This window comes from Onychomys torridus, chromosome 23, assembly GCF_903995425.1.
Source record: "Onychomys torridus chromosome 23, mOncTor1.1, whole genome shotgun sequence".
In the NCBI taxonomy this organism is placed as follows: domain Eukaryota; kingdom Metazoa; phylum Chordata; class Mammalia; order Rodentia; family Cricetidae; genus Onychomys; species Onychomys torridus.
Window position 1 is genome coordinate 21,092,887 of NC_050465.1, and position 20,062 is coordinate 21,112,948.

Here is a 20,062-nt window from a genome sequence, read left to right on the forward strand (position 1 = left end):
GTGCCCAGAGGGACTGCTGGTGGGCCTGGCCATCAGGAAACAGAGTCGCCGTGCAGTCAGCGTCCACTCGGTGAGGACAGTGCCATCTGGAGTGCCTCCTGGGACTCCTCAAGCTTGTCAACCTGTGACGCTTGAGTTTCTGCCTCTTTAGCCCACTCCAGGCCCCATGGGCTGAGTCACTGTATTCCCTGAGGTTAGACTGTGTCACTTTCCAAGCCCAGGCTTCAAAACCCTGGGGCTTCCTTTCTCTTCTCTTCTTTTTCCTTCAAGACAGGGTTTCTCTGGGTAACCCTGGCTGCTGTTCTGGAACTCAGAGATTCCTGCCTCTGCCTCCCAAAGAGCTGAGAGCATGTACCACCACTGCCTGGTGAAAGCCCAGGATCTTAAGCAGTCCCAAGACACCACGGTCTTCTGAAGTCCTCTTTTTGGAAAGCATTGCCTTTCCCCAGACTCTGGAGACAAACCAGACTGCCCCTGGTGGTCTGCTGGTTGGGATTCTGCACTCCTGATGGTACAGCCCGTGTGAGGTTTTACTTTCCCATTTCTCAATCTTGCCAGCTCTCCAGACTTTCACAGTATCAAGAAAACTAACCAAGTGGATCAGATGACGAGAACAATTCCAAGCAGAGGGGTGGAAATAAGACTGGACCCAGAGACCATGTAGGCCTGGCAGCTTGGAATAGTAATGGGCTTCCCCAGATAAGCCTGGCTGGAGGCCGTCTGAAGAAGCCCTGCTCCTCTCTGTGGTCTGAGGGAAGAGGACCAAGGGCATTAACTTCTGAGGACTTGGCCTGGTAGACAGCACCCTCTTTGCTGGGGCTGAAGCCCCCATGCAACAGAGACGTGGGTAGCTGTGACTTGCTGAGGATTCAGTTCCTTGGCATGGACTGGATCTCCAGAGCTGAAACATCCTTTTCAGGGGGTAGGTGCAGGATGGGGAAAGGGAGAGAGCCAGAGGGGGTGTGAAAGTGGTAGGTAACAACAGCTGTTGAAGCCATGAAGGCCTGACCATATATGCCATTGGCTCCTGTGTCCCCCCACAAGTATGTGGTGATACTATAGTAAGACAGTTTACTTATCAGACCCTTTGAAGTATCTCCAGCATTTTAGACAACAGGGGAGGGCTGGGGAGAGGAGCCTGGAACCATCCTCACAAGAATAAATATATTCTAGGGACACGTGTGTCTTCCCTTAGGATCTCATACCAGGAGACGGAAAAGGCCAAGACTCTGGTACTAGGCCGAGGGGAGCCTGGCTCCATACAGCAGGCTTGTCATGATGGGCTGGACCACATTTGACAATATCGCTACCTTTGTTTAAACCTAAAGCTCATGATAGGACTCCATAGATGGACTTGGTAGCAGTGGAGGAGATAAGCAGACCTCTTTGTTCCTCTCCCCAGGTCCCTTTCCTACTTTACACTATGGTTTGTTTAATAGACCTATTCGAGGAATGTGGCTGAGCCCTGCCTAATAATGAGCCTGGTCTGAGGGTTTCACCCATAGCCAAGGTTGGCAAGGTCCTCCTTTGACAGTAGCTAGTCCCTGGCTTCACAAGAGAATTTGGGCTCCATCCACTTGCTCTTCTGGATGACTTCCTCTCTAACACATGTCACTGGCCTAGGTCCATGAAACCTGGCCTTGCTGAAGATCCAGGACACCAGGACAGGTAAGAACAGACCAGACATCTTCTGTATCTTTCCCAGACTAGAACTCCAGGTCAGGTCCCCTCTGGGGAAGGCTCTGGGGAAGAATCCGAGTATCAAGGTTGGCTGTCACCAAGCTAGAGGCAAGCTGGGGGCTGATAGACAGCTTGAAGATGAGGGACGGTACCTGCCATATTTCCCATGTGAGGGCACAGGAGGGGAACTTACCAGATGGCCACCCACTGTGAGGTACATGTAACTCAGAGCCACACCCTCAGTGACCATCAGGTCCCAGAGAAGCTGCGGGCACACTCCTACCCTCCTGTCCTGGCAGAGCTGCCGATCTGGTTTGCACACCCAGTGAAGGTGAAAACCACCTTTGGTCTCGCCTTCACTGCTGTGTGGAAGGTTCAAGCTGCCTTCCCCTCCCAACAAAGGCCCCTTGGTAACTTTCCTGAACATGCAGTTTCATCCAGAGAGCTCCAGCTCTTCTGACAGCCTATGGCACACCTGAGTGGCCCCCACAAAGCCCATATGCCAAAGAGCTACCAGGAGCAAATGTGGATCAGCTTGAAGAAACAGCAAGCCCTCGCCCTAACTGCCTAGCCCGCAACAGCTCAGCCCCCAAGATCTGCTTGTCCCACTCAACACGGCCAGGACCAACTTCCCGCTGGCCTTCACAGGAGGCATCTGTGCAAGGAGCACTTGATCTTCGATCCTCTTCTCTAGAGCACAGCAATCAACATCTTCGGGGCTCTTGTAGCCACAGGGACCTCAAGCCAGTTTCAGTTCCCAACTACAGCCCTGTCCTCGTGTGTTCTGTCCTTCATGGGACTCTCCAGCTTGCCTCTAAATTCTCCTCAGCCCCTCCAGCAAACAGGGAAAAATACCCCACCTCCCTCTGCAATAGCTGCCCTCATCTCCATCTGCCTTGATCCTGGAGAAAGAGCCCAGTTCCCCCAGACTTCCCACACTGTGCCTGAGAACGTTCGGGAAGGATGGTTCACACTCCAAGAAGCTGTCGGCAGCCAGCGCGGCTGCTCTTCATTTATTAACAGGGCACTGTTGGCTTGGGTTCAGGTCTAGGGTGACTTGCTTTGTTCCACCCTGTTGCTGTGGTACTCTTCAGGGGAGACCAAGCAAAGCAGTCACATGAAGCAGAGAAGCAGCCAACAGCTCACGCAGCCCCCACTCCATGAAGAGACACTGGGTACAGACCCTGAAAGGCCCCAGCTGGCCAAGGAGCCTTCCCAGCTGGCCCTGCTGACAGTGGGAGGAGGCTGAAGGCACTCCTAGGACTCCCGGAAGTCATCCTCGTCCTCGTCTCCTGCGGGCTGCTGTGGGGGCGGCAGAGGGGGGATGGAGTCTGACATTCGGGTGAAGGCACCACCAGGCCCCTCGCTGGTTCCAGGGCTGGGTCCTTTTCCAGAAATACCTGGGAGACAGAGGGGATGAGAGAGAGACAAGGGGGGCACCATGTCACCAGCCCCTGAAGACAGAGATGCACAAGATGCCTACCTTTGCGCCTCATGACGAGCTTGTGAAAGAGATCCAACATCAAGTCCCCGCCTTGACCGGTGGCTCTCACTGCAGTGGGAGAGCAGAGGATGAGGGAAGAAGAGACCCAGCACGGTATTATGAAGGACAGTCACACGGGGCTCACCTGCCCCCTGCGGCACCACTCCCACACCTACTCTCTTGCCACGACATGCCCGTGGCCATGTCCTCCCTAATGTTTCACTTCTCCGTACCCCTGTATGGGTAAGCACACAGGCTCAAAGAGGCCAGGCTCTATTGATAGACAGTCACAAAGCAGGTCAGAAGATCTGTGATGCAATCCCAGAACTTCTGACACTTTACACACAGGTTAACTAGGATGCCATGAGCAAGGATTTTTTGCAGACACAAAGCCTTAGCCTCAGGATGGATAAGGATCAGTCCTCTGTCTCATCTCTGAGGACTTGAGGTTCCCTTGGACAATACTTGTCCAAGGTTCTACTTCCTCATGGTTTCAGCTGGGAGAGCTCAAGTCAGGAAAGCTTCTCCCTGGGAACCCCCAGCCCAGGCCAGAGGGACAAGGGTACCTATCAGGGTAGCCACAAGGGGACTTCCTGTGGGTTGACCGGGAGCCTGGTTGCTGCAGCAGGCCCTTGGTGCCCTCACCTTGCTCCTGTTCCTTCTGTTTCTTCTTCTCCAGCTTGCATTCCTTCACACTGTGCAGGTTGGCCTTGCCAATGCCCCCAGCTTGGCGGATGGACTCCAGTAGGGTAGCCCAGCCACTGGAGGGGTCAACCACCTCCTTGGGAGCTCCTTGAACAGAGGCTGTAAGGAGAAGGGTAAAGGATTGCTCAGCATTGCACGATGGGGTAAGCTGCCCAGCCTGAGGCTGGAGGTGACTTCAGGATCCTGGCAAATGGAGGGGCCTATCATCCACAGGGAGGCCCAGCAGTGGAGCTGTGGCTTCTAGCACTATGCAGGATGGTCTTGGATTTCTGCAGATAATGAGCTGAGGGGCCTTGTATCTAGGCATCTCTCCTCCCTCTCCACCCCCTATGGATGACACTCTGCAGTGTCGGACCCTGTGAGTTGGATGTGCTGAGCACCACGAACCCACAAAGGGTTTTCTACCCCTGGAAGTGGCTGGAGAGAGGCTGAGAGATACAATGGAAAACTGAAATCTGGACATTTCAAGTTTGCTAATAGACCCTTCCCTACTGGCTGAACTAGAAACAGGGCACACCACCATCCCCAGGCTTCCTCTTCCCAGTAGAGTCAGAATCGCAGAACTCTGCCATGGCACAGAAACCACTCCATCAACCCTGTAAGACGAGGTAGGTGTCCACAATGAGAACGCTGCAGATCCCGGACCTGCAGAGAAGTCTTTGGGGATCCAACATGAGAAAACTGGGGGTCCTATTAATGTGTGCCGGCCACGTGAACCCTATCTGCACTGCCCCTACCTGAGTGGGCCATGCTGCCGCTAATATCTTCTTCCCTGGCAGCATGGCCAGGTGCAGCCGCCACTTCAGGGAACACTGGTGGTTGGGGGGCACTGACCACCACTGTGGGACCTGGGGGAGGTGGTGGGGGAGGTGGCGGTGGTGGTGGTGCTGCCAGCAGCACACCATCCTCTAGCTCTGTAAGGAAAGTGAGAATGTGTGAGGAGTGGGGGAAGGGGCCAGCAAGGGCTCTCTGGTTCAGTTCCGTCCTGGGGCCTAGCTCACTTGGCTGGAAAGGTTCAGCTACCTCTGTGTGGAAGGTGGGCAGCTCTGGGATGACACCAGGAGCGGAGGGGGCAATGCCAGGCCCCAGGTCCGCACTGTACATGAGGTCATCTGCGATGCCAGGCAAGTCAGGTAGGTAGGACGGCACATCGATCTCAGGCACCTGACCCAGGTCTGGCACATAGAAGTAGTTTTCCGGAGTCTGCAGGGTCGGGTGGTACAGGTAGTGTGGCAGCCCTACCAGGACCCAGGCCCCACACTGTGCCCACGGGGCAGGCGGCACATGTGGACCCGCACAGCTGGGTAGGCAGAGGCCCCGTGGAGCCCTCCCTGGAACAGCACCCCACCTCACCTGCTGCCCCAGCTGCTCTCGCTCGCTGATAGACAGGGGGGCATCAAACAACTCCTCTTCTTCTGTGCCCAGCATCGTGTGGGTTTTTGTTCCTGCGCCAGCCAGAGGGTCCAGGAAAACATACTTCTTGTACCTGTGGAGTGGGCTGGCGTCAGGAGGCCATCACCTGTCCGGCTCCTGACCCCCTTCCCACTGCCTTTGTCCTTTCGATACCCAGGTCTTAGAAGCCAAATCAAACTTGTCAGTCCTGAGAACTGTACCAGGCTCAGGCCCCTGAAGCTACCTAAGCAAGGCCCCCACCTCCACTTCCCGTTGGCTCTCTCTCGGCCATACAGATGTTCTGTGGTGTTGAAGAGCAGCAGGGAGCTGATGGAGCTGATGTTGCGGGGAAGACCCCCAAGTCCCTCTTCTGCTTCCTCCTCAGGCTCCGACTTGGTGTCCACACACACCGGAAAGTATTTCAGCTTCTCCTGGGGCAGGGTCAGAGTGGATGGAGTGTGAGTACCAGGCTTACAGTTTCAGCACCGTCCCAGTCTGTGGTCAACCTTCAGTCCCTGCTTCCCAGCATCCATGGGTGAGACATGTAGGTGGCATGCAGACCTGCAGGGCCCTGCTCGTCCAGTGGGCGGTGCTTGCTCTGGATCCTGTACCGGGGTCTTCTCTGCAGACCAGGGTCAAGGGCACCTGTAAAGGTGGAGTCATATTCCTGCAGGCGCTCCGGTGCGGGGTACTTGGCACTAGAGAAGACCTGCGGATTCAGAGTCGGCACTAAGAATGGGGTGACCATGGACAGGAGGAGGGCGAGGTGCAGCTGAGCAGCAGGGGTACAGGAAGATCAAGGCCCCGGCCACAGAACATATCATGGCCTGCCTTGATCACCTTCTTGCTGCCCTTGATCTTCTCTATCTTAGCCTGGGCCAAGGAGACCCTCTCCCTAATGGCCTGCAGCTGGCACCGACTCAGCTCTACTCGCTGGGAGATCCTACCAAAGAAAAGGTGTAGAGATGGGGGCTACTTCAAGTTCTGTAGTCTCTGTGTACCTGTGCCAACCGCAGACTTGAGCCTTCCCAAGTCCTGGGCTTACATGCTCAACTCAATACAACCTGCCTATTGGACTGGTCTTAAAGATAAAGGCTGGTAGACCTCTGTCTGCCCCAATTATTCAGCCCAAGGGGTCTGGGCACTCTTTGCCATGAGCTCTAGACAGAGAAGGACAGGCACTGTGGTGGTAGTTTGGTGCCCATGTATGCCATCTGAAATGTATGACTCCTGGACCCAGGAGTTTATAAACCTCAGGGCAAGAAGACAGTTGTGATAGTAGCTAGTGCACACAAGTCCTAGCAACTGACAGGTGACAATGTCTGCACCCACACCCAGGCTTGGTGGTCACATGGTGTTGACAGACTTTTCTGCAGAGAAGAAAGCAAGTGCAACCAGGCCAATGGCTTCTCCTAAATTGACCCCCCCCAGCAGAGGAGCAATTGCCATACACACTGTGGGGGGTTCACAGAATACATATGAAGTCCCAGTGTTGGCTTAGGCCACTTGCACCGCCCCACCCCTAGCCTGTCCCACGCTCTCTAGAGTGAGGGGTGGGCACAACTGTGCCAAGTATCCTGATATGTCCTGACATGGCAAACCTGGTGTTGCCTTAGATCTCTGGACCAAACGGAATATTGAGTGAGATTCACAGGACTAAGTCCTTCTGTTCATCAAAGCCTTTCCTCACTAGAGCTTCCCTGACCAGATCAGAAACCTCTCCCAGGCACTTCCCAGGCCTAGCCCGCTTGCTCCTCTCCACAACCCCTGATGTATATTGTGCACACAAAAGGGCAGGCCTTCTTTATTGCCTACAGTGCCCGGCGCAGACGCATCTCCAGGGGCTCACAGTGCACCCATATGGTTCCCACTCAATGTGTATAAACTTTGCAAGCACTTCCCCAAACCTCTGAACCATAGTAGGTTTATCTCCCTGTGATGCTGACCCTGACCACATGTGGAATATGATGTCATTCTCTCAATGCTCTCCCATCTCCCCAGCCACCAAGAATACCAGCTCCTGCTTGTGACCCCTTATCCAGAGCAGGCCTCTGAGCTTTAGCCCTATGAAGCCATGATGTACTGCAGCTCAAACTGTGAGTCAAAATACACCCACAGGCTGCTTCTGACAGGATATCTTATTGTAGCAACAGGAAAAGTAACTTATGCACCACCATCTCCGATGACGCCTCTGGCTTGGAGCACAACATGTCTAACAAAGCTCTGTGGGAGAATGAAAACATGGCCAGGAGAGTCTCTAGACAATCAGGCCCCCATTCCCCATGAAGCCAGGCAGATCCCACCTTTGCAGGGCGTCCCTGACCACGTACCCACGCGAGTCTGATGGACCACTTCCCCCTCAATCCTCTCCCAATCTGTTCTCCCATCTCCCCACAAAGAGAACTGCCACCTCCCCACAGCCTAGCAAGCCCCTACAGCATGCTGACACTGGACTCCTGCCTTTGGTGAATGTCCTCTATTCTCTCAGGGGGTTCTGAGTAGCCTGGCAATTACTTAGAAGCTGACCGTCTCCTCGTGGAACCTTGTAGTTGCCAGATGCCGCTTGGGGAGAAGGGAAGTACGCAGGAAGTGAGGACCAGGGGATGGGGAAGAAAGTAACTAAGAGAGACGGGGAGACAAGAGGAAAGAAAGGAAGAGACAGGAAGAGGGATGACAGAGAGCAGGAGGAAGAACTGAGGAGTTGCTGCTTTGGGGGACATGGCTGGGCCTGTGCTGGTCAGAGTGCCCACATATTCACAGACTCTGTCTAGTACCCCATGGACATCAATCCCAACTCCTTCTGAGTTATCTGTCTCAGTTAGGGTTTCTATGAAGAGACACCATGACCATGGCAGCTCTCACAAAGGAAAACATTCAACTGGGGTGGCTGGCTTATAGTTTCAGAGGTTTACTCCATTATCGTCATGGTGGGAAGTGTGGCGGCATGCAGGCAGACATGGTGCTGGCTACATCTTGATCAAAAGGCAGCAGAAAGGACTGTGACACTGGACAGTACCTTGAGCATATATTAGACCTCAAAGCCCACCCCCACAGTGACACACTTCCTCCAACAAGACCACGCCTACTCTAACAAGGCCACACCTACTCTGACAAGACCACACCTACTCTAACAAGACCACACCTACTCTAACAAGGCCACACCTACTCTAACAAGGCCACACCTACTCTTACAAGGCCACACCTACTCTAACAAGGCCACGCCTCCTAGTAGTGCCACTCCCCTTGGGGGCCTTTTCTTTCTAATGACCACAATATCTAAGCTGTGGGAGGCATTACATTGTTGTGTGAGTATTTTAGAGCACGGGTTCCCTATGGTCAAAGGGAGGGGCCCTCTGCAGAAGCATCAAGAGAAATCCCCAGAGGTTCTAGCCCTTCTCTCTGTCAAGTCCCTGCTGTGGCACACCAGAGGGAAGGCCTGTTTCTCAGTCCTGATGAGCCAACAGCTCACCACCCTGTGTACTGCCCACAATCATCTGATGCCAGGGCCCGAAGAGTGGCTAGGGTTTTTCCACTCACCTGGCTGTTCTTGGGTGGGCCATGTACAAGGGGGAAGGTGCTGAGCTCATCCTTGCTCCACAGGACCAAGTGTAAAAAGTCCCATGGGTTGTGGATTGCACAGCAGGGGCAAGTGGAAGAACTTACCACCCCATCACTGACTTCTGCTTTCCCTGAGTTCCTTGTCCTGGCCTGTTGTTGCTCCCCACCCTCAACCCCCTAGCTGCTCCATTCTTTATCCTGCTCCTGTTGAGATGTTTCTTGTTTCTTCTCCTGTCCTCTCTGCTTCCCAGTGGAGCTACAGCCCTGGCCATCTTGTACTCAATGGATAACTGTGCAGGGTGATCCTGGGCCCCGACCACTCCCCCTGGTTTCTCCTTCCCGGGATTCTTCTGCCCCACCATTGCTCTGTTTAGGAACCTTACATGGTTCCATGAATCTCCAGGACAAATTATGAAGTCCTGTCCAACTACAAGAACCCCAGTGGACCTCAACTTACACGTCCCAACTTTTCACTCAGAGCCCTGCTTCCAGCCAACCTTCCTGCCTAAAGTCTTCCCACAGTGTGACTCAGGACCCAGAAGAAAGCAGGCAAAGTCCCTAAGGCTCACGGCCATCTTTTTCCTCTTTGACATAAAAGAGCTGACGATGTGTTAGAAGCCAAAATGCCTGCAATCTCAAGCCCATTTACTATCCCCACAGAGCAGGACCGCTTTCTCTGCAGCCTACCAAAGATCATACTGCAGCCTGCATTCAGTCTCTCTAAGCCTGGGAACCCCCATTTCCAACTCTATCAGATGCCGTTTGTGCTCAGATCTGAACCCGATCCACATACCCTCTCCCTTCCCCTGAACTCATCCTGGCCCTATGGAGTGGGTGAGACTTCCCTCCTAATTGAAGCAACATTCATTTTTTTTAAAATGTATCTCTCACACAAGCCATTTCAATCCCAAGCTACAGGTGGATTTTACCCAGGACTCTTAGAGGGGTGCTGTGACCTGGGAGCTGAAACGTCATAGGTCATTTTTATGATATTTCCCGTGATCTCTTCCAAGGTGGTTTTTTGGAAGTGGTGGTACCCAGTGGTGATAAAATTGAGCAGCACACCCAAACTCCACACATCTGCCTTCTTCCCATCATCGCCCCCTTCCAGTACCACATCTAGGGTTTGAAGGTCTTGGTCCCACACTGCCCTTGCAATACAGTACCAGCTCTCTACATCTGGTGTAAAGACCAAAGTCTGCCAGCTTCACATTGCCCTTTTCATCTAGAAGGATATATTCAGTATTCATCATGATGGACGATGTAAAGGTCATTGCAAAACTTGATGGCTGACAAGATCTGGCCGAATATTGTATGTGCCTCTTCCTCCTGCAGTCTGTTCTCCTCCCTTACTCATTACAAGTTTTTTAGTCACAAAGAAATGTTGTGCTGTTTTAAGAATCTGGAATATCAAATTATGTTAGGATGGTGTAGTTCATTGAGGGTCACCATCTAAAATGATAACCAGACATCCTGCTCTAAGTTGTCTATAATATTTATGGCCAATAGGTACCTTTGAGGTGATGATAGGCCAGTATCACAGAGACAAACGCACTCTGGCCTATGGTAACTAGGAACCTGTATTGACTTTGTAGGTTCTTCTTTAGGGCTGGCAGGCCAGGAGGCTAGGAGTTTACTGTGCTCCTGTGCAGACAGATCTTTCTGAAGCCGAAGCTCAACTACTAACAAGCTAGATAGCATTGAAAAATTTCCAGAGCTTACTCAAATCAGCTCCCAGGTCAATAGGGAATGAACTACAGGCCAGCCCACAGTCTTATATCTGGACACTCAACTCTCACAGTGAGTGCTAAGTGAGAAATAGACCCATCACAATAGGTTATATATAGCCCATGGTGACTGTTTCCATGTTAGGGCCCAGACACATTTCCCCTTCACTGTCTCTATCCTCTCCATATGTAACCTAGTTGCTTCCAGTCAGGTGCAAGTGTACCAAGGGAACAGCTCCCTCCATCACCTCAGCCGTGTTTGTGTACCATAGGTGAATACTTACAAGGAGGTCCCTGTCAGACTCTGCATGTCTGTCCCTCTTGTATCCATTCTAAGACAGAGGGAGGAAAAATAATAGAACACCACACTTTACAAATGTCTGAGCAGGACTCCACCATGATGTCTATGAGGGCATAGGAAATCCTGGCAAACATAATGCACTGACTGCAGAAGGAGCTTCTAAAATGACCTGGGTGAATGAGCCTGGCTCTCCAAATTGTGAGATCTTCTGCTGTCCAGCTCATGTACTCAGCCTTTCCTACATCTTCTAGCTGTTTGTGATGAAATGGATGAGCTGGGACAAAACACAGTGGGGTCTGGCTGGAATTCTCTCTGAAGGAACTGTAGGAAAGCTTTTTTTTTTTTTTTTAGTTCTTTTGCTTCTTTTTTACTGACTGATAGGGGGAGATGATCATGTCCCCAGTGGATTTTCCTTTGGGCACTGTTATGCCCAAGTCATACCCCAGAGAGACCACAAATGACCAAGCATGTCCAGAATGCAACAGAAAGTTTTATTGTGTGCAGCACAGTACAAGCTGGCCGGGAAATCATCCCAAGCAGCCACTCCTCCCAGAGCAGGGAGGTAGGGAGGAGTTCCTCTTTGTTTGATAAGCTAGCTTTTTAAAGGCAAAAAAACCATGAGTTCCTCTATGTTGTGGGGGAGTTAGTACAGGTACAATTCTAACTGGCTAAATCTTCCCAGGCCTCTGTGTTATCTTATTTTAGTTTGTCCATTTGCTCTTTTACAACTTTTACAGCCCATCTCCAGAGTTGAGACGTGAAATCTTAGGCGTTGAGACATCCATGGTCAATCAGTCACCACCAAATGGCCTGGCTTTTGTCCAGTATTTGGGGCACTCTTTTGTTTATTAGTTGCTACCAGATGGCTCTTCCTGACTTTGTACATTTCACTTCCCTGGACTGGTGTCATCATTTCTTGAAGCTTGAAAATGGCTGTGTCTATTGATATGAAGTTATCTTTGTATAAGCCTCCTTCTTCGTCTTTGAGAATAGAGTGAGGGTCTCACAGATACAAAGCAACTTCCTTGAATATGCACCACTCGCTCTGGGGAAAGTGTCAGCAAAGAAAAACTTATAACAAAACCAGCCCAGAGAGAACAGAAATCTATCTCCTGTGGTGAAAACACAAAAATCTTGACTCAAACCTCCCATGTTAAAGCTAAAATGTGACTTTAGAAACTTTAGTCATGTAAAGGGAAATGGAAGTGGTCGATATGATAAGCACTCTGGGAAAGGTAATTTGCATTGGCGTGCCACTATAGAGAAAGGCAGCTTGGGAAATGAAGTCTGAAAGATAGTGATGCTGTAGAGAGAGCATGCTGGTAAAGACAGCACAGGCAATACCTGCCTGTCCAATTGCGCACTGGGCTTTGCAACCTGCCTCTCCTGGTGAGGACCCTAACTGCTCTGCAGAGGCTGCCCATCTCTGGGTCCTCATATGACAGGGACTTCTTTCTAGCTGCCTCTAAGTCCATGCTGAATTCCTGCCCTCAGGACAAAATCTGTCCCTGCCTCCCTACAGAAGACCTGTCTCTAAACACTATCACACAGGTAGGAGGGCTTGGCATTTCAATCTGGGGAAGATACCAATATGCATCACTTTTGAGCTCAGGTGGAAAAAGGATCCCGAAAGGCATCCCTTCATTCTCCTCCTCAGAATCTGCAATGACTATTTCAGTGTGGAAGCAGTTTTTAAATCAGGATGCTGCCAAGTGGCAAGGGCATTGCTTCTGGAAGTTTGCTGAATCTCATGCAAAGCATAATCTTTTGTGACCTCCTGGTAGATGGGTACAACATGGTGGGACTTCATGAGAAACAGAAGAAAATGAAAAGCATGAGAACATTTTACCTCATGACCTGTCTTCAGGTAGGTACCAATCTGAGAAAAGATGCCTAAAAGTTCAATGGCAGCTTTACTGGCTCCTGGTTTATGAAAAAAACAGAAGTGGAGGGATTGGTGTGGCATTGAAAGGTCTATGTTATCTCTCCCACCATCTACCTCTTCAGGCATGGCCATCAAGGCTAGCACCAGTGTGGTTGAACTCAGTGGCCAGCATTTAGTAGTGTGTCACTTCTGGTTCCTTCAAGTGGACAGCCCTGGAGCAGACCCTGAGAGCACAGCTTCTAGCCACCATTGGACCAATCAGCGTTGAGCACAGCCTGAAGGACAGCACCAGGACTTGCTGCTGTAGCAACATGTCCTCCTGCCTCTGTCTGCCCCTTGCACTCTCAGCCCACACCCCACTCAATGACAGGCAAGGTCTCGACCATGCAAGCATTTTGAGGTCTCCTGCTCCTGCACCATGGCTTCTATGCCTCATCCCTGCTCTAAAAATCTGTCATCACTCTTCTAGCAATGCAAAAATTACAGCTCTTAACCTCCATAGGAATGAGAGACAGTTAATTCCGAGTGCCTGGCACATGTCCATGTCCATTAACTGTCACTGACAAAAGATCAGTTCAGATCATTGCACAAAGGCAGCCCAGAAGTTGGACTCCAAACTCAGACCCAGTCTTCTCTCTCACTGCTTGAAGGTAAGAATAGGTTCTGGGATGTGGAGGAAGACCCGCTCCCATGGAGCTGCAGGGAGACTGGAGCAGGCACATGGCAGGAAGTGAGGAACAGGCTGCATGGCTAGAACTGTGAACCCACCTCTGTCACATGTCCCACAACTGGAACAAAATCCCAGGAGATGCAGTGACACAGGTCACAGGGCCACCCTCTGACACCTCTGGAGAGACCCTCCTACAGGTTCTTCACATCTAGAAGACTCAGAAGAACACTGAAGGAGATTCAGGGAGAAATGATTGCCTCCTCCATGGCAGAGCTTCCTCATTAGGACACCAGAATAGAGAGCAGGTCTGAAGAGCGCAACTTCTTCCCATCCTACTTCCTACTGTCACAGTCCTTCTTGCCTCAGTGTCACCATAGGGCCAGGAGCACACAGTAAGGGCAAGCTGGGCTGTCTTATATGGAGACAGGTGAATCAGCCCAGCGGCTTGAGGGCACAACAGCCTTTTCCACAGGATCACATATTGGCACAAGGGCTTCTGCAATACATTGTGACAAAGCTTCAGCTCAGCCCAGACTGCATCTGGCTCACGACCTTCCAGAGACTGCACACATCCTAAATATCCATATATACATGGAAGAACAGAGAGGTCCAGATCCCTGTCCCAAGGGACTCCACAAAATCGGGAGCAAGATTCTACTGTGACTGATGGAAGGAAATGTCTTCTGGGTGATTGGACATAGAATACATGGAGTAAGGAAGGGGGAAAGGGACAGCATTAGTGCCCCATGAAAATGAGTTTCTTTTCTTCTTGGCATGTAGGGCTTGAAACACCCTCAGTGCTTCGTGCCTGATCATCAGATGCTTTGGATGGCTATCACAATATCCTCTGCTCTTGAGAATGGAGTTAGTACCCTGTGGAAACTCATGTGTCACTGCAATCAAAATGTCTTCTTGGTTTGCCCTGTGTTTCATGGACTGGACATGCAGCAAATGATACTAAGCATCCAGACTTTCATGTGTAGATATAGGTGTCTAGACTTGGCTGATGTCCCACAATGTGCTATCAGAATACAGGTCAGAGCTCAGTACTTCTTTTCTGATCGTCTGAACTGCAGGGAGATCTAGAGGTGGCCCGTTAGAGCCTTGAGCATAATCGCTCTGCCAGCCAGCAGATCATCACATTAGATTCCATCTGGAAATTTGGTCCCTATGCATAATGGCCTCACATACCTTCGCAATCACAAGCTTAGGTGAGAAAGTTGACTTTGTTTTTCCAGTAAAGTCTTGATCTAGTCAGCGTTGACGCTCAGCAACACTGAACCACCTGCCATGTGTCAGAGATCCCACAACTGAGAACACAATGTGCAGGAAATGTAAGGATCTATGTCACATGGGTGACATGAAAAAAATCAGTAAAATCCCTCCTCCAGGCTCCTCAGATGTGAAAAACTGAGGATCTGTAAGCTGATAGATGTTTTGTAAGTAACCAACTCCCTTTGAGGACATGCACCTGGAATGCCACTCTGGAGGGTCCTGTGATATTGCAGACATCTCATCTAGAGTGGGTGGGTACCTTGGGTATGCAGGAACTGGAATCCAGCTCAGCCTCCCACAGTTGGCCTCTTCAATGTGACATCAGGCCTTACAGGGCTTGACACACTCTGCCTGTCCAGCTGAACTGTTGGGGGACGTTGAACTGACACTTTCTTTGGGCTTTGACTGTAGTCACTAAGCCAGGCCCTAGAACTCCAAGCAGCGTCTTCTATGTAAAGATCTGTTCCCTGTGGACAACAGCTCCACATCACTACAGCCCCCACCAGCACCATTCTGATCACAGTCTTTTCTTGTACCCTGCCAGTTCAGTTACATTGGACACCACCTGAGTATGTTCCAGCAGGATTTCTTCCTGGGGAGGTATGATAAGTGGCAGAGTTTAATCCAGCTGGTGTAGAAATACACCTGAGCACACAATTGGTCCCCACAAAACAAGCAATGACATTTCTGATTTTTCCGATGAAAATGCATCAAAAATAAACATGAAGCACATATGCACCCTCTCATACCTGCGTGTCCAATTCCTCACTGGGCTCTGCACCCTGCCTCTTTCAGGGGAGCCACTTTATATGGAACATAGGATGGGCTTGTGTGATTGAAACCCGGGGAAGCAACACATTTTTGACGGGGCAGTTGTGATTCCCTGTGTAGTCTTTTGAAGCACCCAGTGTAAAGGGAACATATCCTCAGATTTCTCACATTTAGGAATAACTGGTGGACCTGAAAAGACAGGACCTCTGCTCAGGCGGCCCTTTCCCAAGCCCTATCTTCAGAGGAATTGTAGGTCTAGGCATTGAAAAGAATGAACCTTGTCACTCTGGACAGTGGCAGGCAGGGGAAGAGAGAGGGCCACACCCTGTTTACCTCCCTGCTAGAGATGGTTGTGATGATGCAGACGAGGTTGTCTGACTTAGCAACTGTGAACTCCGGTGCTGCCGACAGAGATCATGGCCTGCAAGGTGGCCACATGCACCAGGAGTTGTGAGGGAGGAGGGAGAGGATAGAAAAGCACAAAATAGAAGGACAGGAGTCCCAAGGTCCTTGAACATAAGCCAGCCCATCATTGCTGAGGCCCTGACACTGAACAGAGACTTGGTTAAGGAAGATGTGGGAACACAGGGGAACTGCCCACACGGAGAGTCTCAGGGGACAAAGTGCTCACATGACAGGCCCGCAGAGAGAGTGCACAGGTGACATTGTGATTGGCTGTCCCCAGGCTCCTGGATAATGAGGCCCACACTATGGTTAGGCAATGGCCATTCAGAAAAGACAAGGTCACTGAAGGTGGAACCCGAGTACGCTGACTCACCAACCTAGTGAATGATCCTGAGGTCTTTGCTGGAGAGAGAAACAGCTGGTGTAGATCCAGGTGCCCTGCATGGTGCAAGCTCTGGGAATCAGGAAGTCCAGCTACTCAATGCACTGTTTTAGTGGGATTCCCTGTTTGACCACACTAACCTTCCCTGTGGAAAAGGAGGCTGGGATCTACAAGTTCAACACAGCTGTGAGCATGTCAGTGAAGTGGTGAGCAGCTGTGCAAAGTGACCATGAGTGTGACCTCTAGTGTTCAAAAAATGAAGAGGTACACAGGCACCCAGAGGGATCTGAATGGTCTCTGCATGAAACACCCACCCAGGGATCCTTCACTCCTCATCAGTACCCCAGGGGTATATTCATTCCTAGAACGTTGCCAGTTTCACACTGGGGCATATATAACATGTTGAATGGAGATGAGAACCCCTCAAGGACCTTCCCACACTTCTCACCTGGTCTTCCATTTCAAATCTAGTCATTGTCCTCTCTGACACAGAAATGTCCTGGTCTGAGGTTGGATAACTCAAGTTTTCAAATTCATGACCTAGGTTTGGGGAGAGGGAGCGTCAGACACAGCAACAACTACAGAGTCCCAGTGCCTGGGCCCTCACAGACACAGCAAGATTTTGTGTTCCCTGCCCAGTCACCAACAGGGAAGGACCTTGGTGCACAGTTGACTGTGGCTTAAGCCAAGGATGTTCCCATCAGGGATGCCTCATGATGCTTGACTGCTTTGCCGTTTCTAGTGACAACCAAAGAGAAGCCAGTGAGAGCAGGCCAGAGCAGAGAGTATTTGGGGATAAATCCCGCAAGCCCCACTCAGTGCCTTCTTTTCACAGTAGAAAGGGAAATCCTGGACAGTGATGGGTGTCCTCAAGGTGACTGAGATTCTGGTTGTGACAGGAAGCTGTATCAGGGGCTGAGGGATCACTCAGGTCCAGGAGGGATGCCTGGTGACATGGTTTACCTGGAATGATCACCGGCTCAGAAACTCCTACAGGTATATGTGAAGAATGATGGGGTCCCTCAGAAGGAACATGACTTCCTAATGCTAGGTGTCTGCTACAGATACCCTCTCAGGCTGACTTCAAGCATTTATCTTCCCCCTTACCTGCCTTTCCCATCACTAGCAAAAGTGCAGAGCATATTATATGTCTTTGGCCCTGTTGAAACTACCAACACTCCCAGGGCCTGAGAGCCAAGAGAGATTCTAGAACACCATTTCATCAAAAGTGAAATAGCAAGAAATTTGTTTTCAGTGCCCCTAGACTTCACAATGACAGAGAGACATCAGATGCAGTCATCCAGTCTGGCAGTGTGCCATCCCTTCTATCCTCCCTGGCTGTGCCATGCTGTGCCCTTCACACAAGACAGTCTTCTCCAACTCCCTGTACTTCAATGCACCCTCTGAGTTCTGTGACACTGTTTACCTGATTTCATGTGGACTTACCTCACTACCTTTGTCTTCCTAGTTGTCCTGGACTCTGCCAGAGTGCCAGCTCCCTGTTGACAGGTTGGTCAGCAGACTACCGATGCTGGGAACCAGCTCCAACAGAGGGCCTGGCACATGGCCATGTCCACCCAGTGTCAAGTGACAATAGAGTAGCTCAGATCATTGCACACAGGAAGCCCAGAAGCTGCACTCAAATATCAGACCAAGTCTTCTCTCTCATTCCTTGTAGGAAAGACTTGTGTCTGGGCTATAGAGGAAGACCTGCTCCCATGGTGCAGAAGAGGGACTGGAGCAGGCACATGGCAGGAAGTGAGGAACAGGCTGCATGGGTAGAAATGTGAGCCCACCTCTGTCAGATGTCCCACACCTGGAACAAAATCCCAGGAGATGCTGTGACACAGGTCACAGGGCCACCCTCTGACACCTCTGGAGAGACCCTCCTAGAGGTTCTTCACATCTAGAAGACTTAGAGGAATGCTGAAGGAGATTCAGGGAGAAATGATTGCCTTCTCCACGACAGAGATTCCTCATAAGGACACCAGTATAGAGAGCAGGTCTGAAGAGGGCATTGCCGTTTTCGCTGTATACTTACCAGGGACAGCTGGGCCTCACAACTTCTTCCCATCCTACTTCCTACTGTCACAGTCCTTCTTGTCTCAGTGTCACCATAGGGACAGGAACACCCAATAAAGGCATGTTGGGCTGTCTTATATGGGGACAGGTGAATCAGCCCAGCAGCTTGAAGGGCACAACAGCCTTGTCCACAGGATCACATATTGGCACAAGGGCTTCTGCAGTACATGGTGACAAAGCCCCAGCTCAGCCTAGCCTGCAGCTGGCACACGACCTTCCAGAGACTGCACACCTCCTAAATATCCATACAGACATGGAAGAACAGAGGGTTCCAGATCCCTGTCCCAAGGATCTTCCACAAAATCTGGAGCAAGATTCTATTGTGACTGTTGGAAGGAAATGTCTTCTGGGTGATTGGATGTAGAATACATGGAGTAAGGGAGGGGGAAAAGGACAGCATTAGTGCCCAATGAAAATGAGTCTCTTTTCTTCTCGGCATGTTGGGCTTGAAGACACACTCAGCGCTTCTTGCGTGATCATCAGATACTTTGAATGGCTATACTAGTATCCTTTAGAATGGAGTCAGTTACCTGTGGAGACTCCTGTGGCACTGCAATCAAAATGACTTCTTGGTTTGCCTGCTGGCCTATGGACTGGACATGCAGCAGGAGATACTAAGCATCTAGACAAAATAGCAATTGGCAAAAGAATCCTGTAAGGCATGTCTTCAGTCTACTCCTCGGCCTCTGCAATGACTGTAACAGGCGGCCCAGTACGCTGCCCTTGTGGAGAGCATCGCTTCTGAGAGTTTCTGAATCTCATGCAAAGGACATTCTTTTTTGAATAAGAGGGAGCTTGGCTCAAACTGGTGGCTACTCTTTGGAAAACAGAAGAAAATAAAAAGCATGAGGACATTTTACCCTGAGACCTGTCCTCAGGTAGGTACCAATTAGAGAACAGATGTTTAAAAGCCAATGGCAGGTTCACTGGTTCTTGGTTTATGGGGAAAAGCAGAAGTGGAGGGATTGGGGTAGCACTGGAAGGTCTATGGCCGGGGTCCCAGTCTTTCAGAGGACCTTCAGATATGCCCAAGGTTCTGCAGAGCCTTTCAGGGTGAGAAATATCCCCCTGTTTTTCTCAGAATTTCTCTTCTGCACTGATGCACAGATGATGTTTGAGTAACATCAAGGTCAGAGAGCACAGTTAAGATGGTTTGGCCTGGGCAGTTTCACTTGGAAGAGTCTGTGAACTTGGCTCATGTTTCGTGTATCATGGGTGTTTCTGAATATCTTGGAGTGGGTGATGTCTGTGGTGAAACTGCCAAAAGTCAGTGACTGAGGGTTTTCAGCTACCCAGAGACATACATGATCTGGAACATCAGAAGCCCCTATTAGGATGTGTTCCTGCTGTCTATGAATGGTGTTCCCTAAGCAGGGGAGGTGGTCAGTGTGGCCTCCCTGGACCAACACAGCATTCTCATCAGATCCTTTACGGAGAAAGCATTATGGAGCACTGAAGGGCTCTGGTCTAGTGACCAACTCTTCCCATGTTGTCTGCATCCAAGTTGGTGCTTTAGGCTTTGTTTTGTGGCAGTATGTGATCACTGTTGTGGTCTGTTCAGATGGGTCTGGGCTTCTTTTCCTGCAGCCAGCAAACTTCCTCCTCAGCCCATTCAGATATGAAGTCAAAATAGATGCTATCATGATGTGGAACAGGGAGGTTGTGTTCAGATGCTGCGACCTTTGGAGAAGGGGCATTTCAGACTAAAATGTAGCACAGATGCTTCTCATTCCCTTCAGGATAGAA

At 50.7% G+C, this 20,062-nt stretch overlaps 1 protein-coding gene across 1 annotated transcript; it reads right to left on the reverse strand.

The window, feature by feature from the left end:
* Positions 1 to 2,659: 2,659 nt before the first annotated feature.
* On the reverse strand, positions 2,660 to 6,008 carry LOC118573407 (WASH complex subunit 1-like). Its single transcript, XM_036173699.1, has 8 exons — positions 5,822 to 6,008; positions 5,555 to 5,735; positions 5,222 to 5,354; positions 4,870 to 5,071; positions 4,606 to 4,782; positions 3,809 to 3,967; positions 3,164 to 3,232; positions 2,660 to 3,080 (listed from the first exon to the last, which is right to left on the reverse strand). The coding sequence occupies exons 1-8, from the start codon at positions 6,006 to 6,008 to the stop codon at positions 2,938 to 2,940; spliced, it is 1,251 nt and encodes a 416-aa protein (XP_036029592.1). The 3' UTR covers positions 2,660 to 2,937.
* Between the last annotated feature and the right edge of the window lie 14,054 nt (positions 6,009 to 20,062).